The 7,920-nt window shown below is 43.9% G+C and overlaps 1 protein-coding gene across 2 annotated transcripts; it reads left to right on the top strand.

Annotated features, from left to right (window-relative positions):
- The first annotated feature begins 2,552 nt into the window (after window positions 1-2,552).
- On the top strand, window positions 2,553-7,059 carry LOC103746875 (cytochrome c oxidase assembly protein COX20, mitochondrial). Of its 2 annotated transcripts, XM_017802237.2 has the most exons (5): window positions 2,554-2,872; window positions 3,754-3,830; window positions 5,496-5,610; window positions 5,706-5,769; window positions 6,615-7,059. In XM_017802237.2, exons 2-5 carry the CDS (start codon window positions 3,828-3,830, stop codon window positions 6,754-6,756), a joined length of 324 nt encoding a protein of 107 aa, XP_017657726.1. In that variant the 5' UTR covers window positions 2,554-2,872; window positions 3,754-3,827; the 3' UTR covers window positions 6,757-7,059. The 2 variants fall into 2 exon arrangements, with proteins under 2 accessions (XP_008847377.1, XP_017657726.1); XM_008849155.3 differs by lacking the exon at window positions 3,754-3,830 and having other exon boundaries at window positions 2,553-2,872.
- Window positions 7,060-7,920: the final 861 nt, after the last annotated feature.

Genomic DNA, 7,920 nt, shown 5'->3' with positions numbered 1-7,920 from the left:
TCAGTAGTTAAGAGCACTTGCTGCTCTTACAGATACCCCAACACCCACAATTCGAGGATCCAACACCCTCTTCTGGCCTCCTTGGAGCTGCATGCACATAGTGCACTTACATACATGCTGTTTATTTTTACTTTGTATGAGTGTTTGCTTGCAAAACCCAAAGCGAGATCCTCTGCAAGAGGGATTAAATGCTCTTAGCTATTGAGCCAACTCTCCAGCCTCTTTATTTCTTGGGACAGTCTCACTCTACAGCTTAGTTTGGCCTTGAGTACACAGCAATCTTCCTGCCTCAACCTCCTGAGTGCTAGGATTTATAGTGAGCAAAAGCACCTGAATCCAATGTTGTTTCAAATGACTGCAAATTTTATGTATTCATGTAGTAACTTTTAATTAAGAAAAAGGAAAATAGTTTGGAAAAACACAACAAACTGTCGTCTATTTTTGTGAATAAAAGTTTCCAGAAAAAAAAGCCACACCTGTGTTTAAAAATTTAATACCTGTGTTTAAAATGAGCAGCCAAGCATTGTGGCACATATCTTTGATCCCAGCACTGGGTAGATGGATCTCTGTGAGTTTGAAGCCAGACTGGTCTACATAGTTCCAGGCCAGCCACAGCTAGCTACACAAGAAATTCTGTCTTTAAAAAAAAAAAAAAATCCTACAAAACTGATTAATTCGTCTGTGATTTCAAAGAGCTGGAAAAAGCTGGGCTAGCCTCTGGCTCCTTGAAAGCTGTTCATTGCCCACTTCTGTTTGGCCTAATATCCACCCCAATGACTATCAGATAAATTCTTCTGGAATGTATAAACTCACCATTAGTTTACATCAACCACAAAAGGCAAAGAATGCTATCAGATAGCATCTAAATCTACAACAGGGATTTTTTTCTCATCTGCTGTAACCAGCCTACTTGGTGTTTCCACCAAAGCATCTTCCCACTTTCTTTTGTTCTGTTCATACCATGTTTAACATGATATTTGAGGCAACCTGAGTCCATGTTCTTGGGCCTTGATTACTCATATTTGGCTCCAGAGGAAACTCTTATTCCCTTTGTTGGAAAGCTAGGGTTTTTTTCATCCATATCTTCAAGAAGGGAGAGGAACAGGTGATGGGGAGCTTGTTACTTTTCAGTATAAACTGTTAACAATAAATTAAAACATGCAAGTATTTAATTTTTGTTAAAGAAATTTTAATATGAAGAATTCATATGAAAACATTTTTTCAAGCACAAGTGAGATAGTCCCCAAGTAACCCTACTCTAATAATTTCTCAGTCACAAAATAAGATATTTTCCTTGGTATTTTTCCAGTTCTACTTCTTTTATGGCACAATTTGGAATTGCAAAAGAATCTCTCTCCTTTATGGATTACTACCTTAAATACGACCTTCCAGACCAAGAATTCGAAGCCTAGCTCGCATAATTTCAGCAGAACATCCCAAACCTGGTAGAAGAGTTTCTTTACCATCCCCATTTCCTAGTAATATTAGAGCATTATATACTTGATGTGTATGAGCATTTTGGCCGCATACATGTATTATCAGTGCACCTGTGTTGTGCAATGACTACAGAGGCCAGAAGAGGGCGTTGGATTCCCTGTAACTGGAGTTAAGGTTTGTTGGTAGCTCCAGTGTGGGTGCTAGGAACCGAACCCCAGTCCACTGCAAGAGCAGCCAGTGCTCTTAACCAATGAGCCATCTCTCCAAGCCCCTATTGTTTCTTAAAAAACGTCTACCCCACATCAACACTTACAAATTATGTTTTGAGTTTTTATGTTCTCTGGGATTTTGTATTTTCTTGGGGTTGGAGAGAGGCAGTTAATAAACCTGGAATAAGTCAGCGGCAGTTACGGTGGTTAACTAAGGAATTCTCACTGCACACCAGATCAGGCACCGGTGCACCGTTGCATCAGAAGCAGCATGACTTTGCACAATGGCAAGTCTGAACATTCTCCTAGGAGTGCCCTTTAAAACGGAAGAGGCCAAATCAGGAACTATGAAGCACACGAGGTATTAATAAGTGAACGCGAAGTGCCAGCTGCGCGGGCTGTCACTCAGGCCCACCAAGCCCGGGTTCAGTGCGTACTGCAGGGCGGCTGGCCTGCGGGAACCCGTCCCGGGGATGCCCGGCGCCTCCCTCCGGGCGGAGAACACGCGGCCTGACGCACGTCGCTCGGCGAGCGGCCGCCTCCATTTTGTCCCCGGTCTCCTCTAGCGAGCAGCGTGCTGCTATTTTTAAATCTCTAAATCCGGGAAAGAGGGAGGGGCATGGGCAGGCTGCGGGGCGAGGGACGGAGGCCGGGGCTGTGGAGGTCATCGAAGCGAGGCCGGGACAAAGGACACGCAGGGGACGAGGCTGGCGGAACCCGCCGGGCGACTTCCGGCAGCGCCCGGGAAGGGGGTGCGCGGACCGCCGACCCCAGCCTCCCGCCCTCGGCGAGGACAAAGCGGGGCCGGCGCGCGCCCGGGCCCTAGCCCCGCCCTTACCCTCAGCGCGTGCCCGCCCGCCCCTCACCGAGAGCGCGCGCGATGGTTAAAATGGCGGTTGGGGCGGAGGTGGGACTAGAGAAAGGGCCTCGTGGGCGCGCTAGGCCTCCCGCCGCCCCGCCCCGCCCCTCCCCCGGCCGGCCTTCGCTCGCGCCGCACCCGTGCTGGCTGCTTTGGAGGTTGCGAAAACGGGGTGGCGGGTTCCACCGAACAAAGGGCGGTGCGGCGGTGAGGCCTGAGGGACGCTCCCTAAGATGGCGGACGGAGGTGGGGAGCGCGGAGTCCGTCGCTTCCGTTCCTGGCCCCGGCTCACGTGGGGAGGGCGGGGCGGGAGCGCCGACTAGTCCCCATGGCTGCCACACCAGAGCCCCAAGAGCCTGGAAAGAAGGTAATGCTGGCGGTGGGGTGGCCGGGCGGGCGCAGGCTTCCTAGGCCCTTCAGACCGTGGGCCATTCGAGTACTTCCCACGTCCCAGGAGTCTGGATACGATTAAAGTCCTAAAGCCTAGCGTCTTGGCCTCTGCCTGCAATCCCAGCAGTGGGGAAGCGGAGGCTGGATGATAATCGTGTTGCAGGGCCCGGGTTAGTTAAGTGAACCCCCACCAAAAACGTATATATGAAAATTTATACCTATTAGGCAAAGTAAAAATTTAGAGAACTGTACCACAAGGCACCAAATTAGGTACCAAGGAGAGAGCCTTGACCGAAAATTAACCCAAGTTTTTGTCCTTGCTGAAGCTGACATTCTCCTGGGGGAAACGGAAAGTAAGAATTCCACCTGCTAAACCAGCATGTGTAAAAAGGCTCGATATAGGTGTGCATGGACTAGGAAAATTGGGTTACAAAAGCTGGTGCATTTTTATCATTGATAAGGAGTGCATACTATTCCAAGGAGTCTCTAGTAAGGTGGTCACCAGTAAGTTTTACAGGCACAGAAGAATGCTAAAAGCTGGTGCATTTTTATCATTGATAAGGAGTGCATACTATTCCAAGGAGTCAAGTTTTACAGGCACAGAAGAATGCTAAGACACTATTGACGGATGACAATTTGGTAGAATTAAGAGTGTAGAATCTGGATAATCTAGACTTGCTGGATACACCGTCATGCATTCGATGAGATGCAAATCATGACTTTGGAGAAGTGGTTCTGGCTGCTCTTAACGAAGTTCTGGATCGTTCCAAGGGGTCTGATGTTCTCTTTGGCCTCTGAAGGTATTGCCCATTTGCCTACTCATAAGCCCTCTTCAAGTTTGCTCTTTGCCTTCACCAGACTGACTTATCAGAAGTCAAAAGGCCCAGGGGAAGCTGAAGGGTGCTGTGAACTCTTCCCTACCACGTAAGACCATGGTAAAGTACGGGGCCTGACACTCATCTGCAGTGAGCTGCTATGAAGTTATCATATGTATATGTTGTGTATATGGCCTTTGAAAATTTAAATCAGTTTGATACAAATTACACTGGATGGCTGCGAGGGGGCAACTAAGAGTTATGGGTTCTCAACTTTAGTCAATTCTTTTAGAAACCAGGCATGCCTTTAATCTGAGCAGCTGGGAGGCAATTGCAAGCAGATCTCTTGAGTTCCAGGCCAGCTGGGGCTGTAGGGAGACCCTGTCTCAAAAACAAAAAGTTGTAGGAACGTGATGCTCTTAAATTGCCAAACAGGCTCACCGTGCATGCCTTTGGTTTCTGAGCACTTGTCCTTAAAAAGCCAAACTATTCCATTCAGTTCACTTAGGGCAGCCTCACAGTCCTTCATCCCTGATCCTAATCAGATGAAAGTCAGACCTACTACCTGATTCTAGTTAAATATTCCAAATTTCGGCAAGTACATTCTAGTGCATTTAGAGCCAGGGGAGATAGTGCCTATACTTTCCAGAATGTTCCAAGAGCACTGGTCCACGTTATTAGTATGTATGTACAGGAGGTGTTTCTCAGCATCTAGACACAAGGGTAAACCAGGTGGGAAGGCTTTTGACCAACCTTGCAGTTTTTTATCTCTTATCTTGTGGTTGAAACTGCTCACTCCTGTGCATCTAAGACCTGATAAGGTGAACACTACAGTACATCTGTGAGCCTAACAGCTCTCAAATTCTGTTATATCAAAGAGTGACTTAGGAAACTTGAGTCTTGCAGCTACAAGCACCTCATGTGTTGTGTAGGAAAGACACACAAACTGGTCTTGTAGGAAATGCCTTTAAAGTTACATTGTGTTCCAGCAGATCGTTGAATCGAAGAAATGAAGAGACAACCTTAAATCTAAGGCTTGTTTTATAGTCCTGGAGACAGAACACATGGTCTTGCACATACTAAAGATTTGTACTCTACCAGTGGTAAAAATCATCCCTTTGGAACCCAGGCAGTCTTCCTCAATTCCCTGAGCATTGGGTGACATGTCACTGGGAAAGATTACAGAGTTATTTGGACACCATATATTACCAATCACTGCGACCTCACATCAGAGACAAAGAAACAGACCAAAGCAATTATTGTCTATATGAGCATGAAATGTTTATTTTTGAAATTACATTCACCCAGAGGAACTCTTATTTTCTGAAGACAGGGTCTCCCTGTAGCCCCAGTTGGCCTCATCTCTCAAGACCTGCCTACCTCATACTCCTGAGTGCTGGGATTATGGTATCTACCACCATGCCAACCACATTTAATAGAAATGTTTCGTCTGCATTTAAGTGTACCCATGTCACATAGAGCACAGGCCAGAAGTGGGCATTAGGTCCCTTGGAATTGGGTTAAGGATGGTTGTTAGGCATAGGTGCTGGGAACAGAACCCCACTCGTCCTCTTCGGCCAAACAGGAACTTTTAAAGCAGCACTAAAGTGTTATAGTTTAAGTGACTCCCAAGATTGTATGATGAAAGCAAATTTATTTTAGTGATAAATTTGCAAGTTTAAGAACTCAAGGGTAATAGCCAAGTCCCTAACAAAGGAATGGCGTTCATATTGTGCTCTTCACCATTTTCTTGTTCAATCTAGGTTCTTTTTCATTTTATCGTAGACCTTTAAGCTCTTAGGAATCTTAGATGTTGAAAATATTCCCTGTGCACGGGACTCAGTATTATATGGCTCATTAGGATCTGTTGTGGCTGGACTTGGACATTTCTTGGTAACCAGTGAGTATGTTTATTTCTCTAGGCATTAAAGCATTTCATTTGTAAAGAATTTCCTGGGTAAGTTTAGTTATACTGGTCATGCTTATTCTTGACAGGTAGAATTAGAAGATCATGTGATGTTGGAGTAGGAGGATTTATTGTGGTGACCTTAGGATGCTGGTATGTTTGCTGGTATTCCAGAAAAAAACTTTTTGAGACAGGGTCTCCCTGTAGCCCCAGCTGGCTTGGAACTATGTAGATCAGGCTGCCCTCAAACTCAGAGATCCACCTGCTGAGACTACAGATGTGCACCACCATGCCTGATGAAAATTCAGTTTTTTATGTATATGCATGTATTGCTTGCACATAGGTTAAGTGTACCCATGTCATGCAATATCTGTGGAGGACAGAAGAGGCTGTTGGATCCCCTGGAACTGGAGTTACGGACAGTTGTTAGCTGCCATGTGGGTGCTGGGATTTGAAACTGGGCCTTGTGTAAGAACAGCCAGTGTTAACCGCTGAGCCATCTCTCCAGCTCTGAAAATTTGTTTTTAAAGGAACCATGTTCTTCCAAGAAGCCTCATAGACTTCTACTCTCAATGAATAATTATTAAGTTTTTTTTTTCTCCTGGAAATCTGTCCTATATGTGTGATCACTGAAATGCACAAATACCCTATTATTGTTCATTGAATGCTTGAACAGATCAGGTTAATGAATGACAGCAAATGAATATAAAATTAAAATACACATTGAGCAATGTAAGCCAAAACCAAGAGATTCCTATTATATATTGGTTCCAGTCAAGTTCTACAGCAGGTACATGAAGCTAAGTTGACAGGAATCTCAATTTTATGTGAATAGTTGTTTTGTTTCTTAAAGCATAAGCACTACAAACCACCTAAAAACACTGCCCCACATTGTTTAATCTTGGGTAGTCATCTATCAGCATTTTGGAATTGTATAATTGCTAAAATTTCCTAAGTCACTTCATTTATGTACTACTTTACTCATTCTTTCTTACAAGGTTCCACTGTAGGTATAATTACGCAAAGCAAAAAATCCAGGAAAGAATTACCAGAGAAGGAATTAGAAATCAGATTTTGTATGAAAGCACCCACCTTGATCCTGAAAGAAAACAAATCAACAAGAGTAACAGCAGCAACTAAGCAACCTTGAGCATGGAAGACAACAGGACTCCAAAGTCAGTCAGCATTCCTTGTGATCAGCCACGTACACTACGTATAATGAAAAAGTTCAATGAAGTAATTTGTGAGCTGTGTCTATCACTTATACTTTCCATTTAATATGGGCCTTTTACTGCTGCCACCGTATTCCTTAGTTACATATAATGGAAATGCCATGGCAAAAATATTAAGATTTTATTGGCAAAATAAAACTTTGTAAAGCTAAGTGTTTTAGTGTTCTTGGAAGGTTTCCTTGCAATAAATAAGATCTGAATGGAAATTAAATCAATCTCCCAGTTGGATTTTTAAACTTGCCTTAAAAGCAGAAATTGCAACCTTTCAAGTGCTTTTAGTATTTCCAAGTGGGCAGCAGTTTTGAATTTAGATGTGAACATGTTATGCACACATTTCACAATGAAATTGTTAAAAGCTGGTCAAAATTTGCAGAACCATATACTTGTTAATGTGGAGCCACTTGTTAGCCAACTGCCATTAAAAATTAAGAATAAATAGGGCCAAAGATTTAGTTCAATTGGTAGAGCACATGCCTACCAGGTTCTATCCACAGCATGTCCTATAGCTCAAGCAGGAAATGAATTCCAAGACCCAGGCTAGCCTACGGTACATGAGATCCTATTTCAAAGAACCAAAAGAATGAAAGTGCTGACATTTAACTCCGTAGGTATTTGCTCATCCAGAAAAATAAACAAGCTGGTAGAATAAAAGGGGAAATACATCAAGACAAATTTTTTGTCCATTATTGGTTCCTGTATTGTGTGTCAAGGTGACAGAACAAGAAATGGTTTGAAACTTGTTGCTCTGTATCCTTCAAAGGAAAAGCAAGACTGCAACTCAGAGCATTTACTCTCCTTACATGCCTTACCACACCTTAAGGCTGTCACCAGGTGCAGAGGTTTATGCTTTCCCAAATGCAGAACTACCAGTGAATGAATGATGGTTTAAACACATGTTCACCTGGCAGCCATTACAGAAGGGCTTAGGCCACTCTTCCAAGCCCAGGCCATACAGTACATTCTACATTACACCAATTGGTCATGACCAAATTAGTGGAGGAAATTCCATGTGATTGATAGGCTCTTAAATTTAGGTCATAAGAAGCAGGACTTAAGTGAGGGGAATACTGAT

The sequence above is a fragment of the Nannospalax galili genome, unplaced genomic scaffold (assembly GCF_000622305.1).
Source record: "Nannospalax galili isolate Female #2095 unplaced genomic scaffold, S.galili_v1.0 scaffold543, whole genome shotgun sequence".
NCBI lineage: Eukaryota > Metazoa > Chordata > Mammalia > Rodentia > Spalacidae > Nannospalax > Nannospalax galili.
Note: the sequence above shows the minus strand (reverse complement) of the source record. Positions and strands in the feature narration are given on the sequence as shown.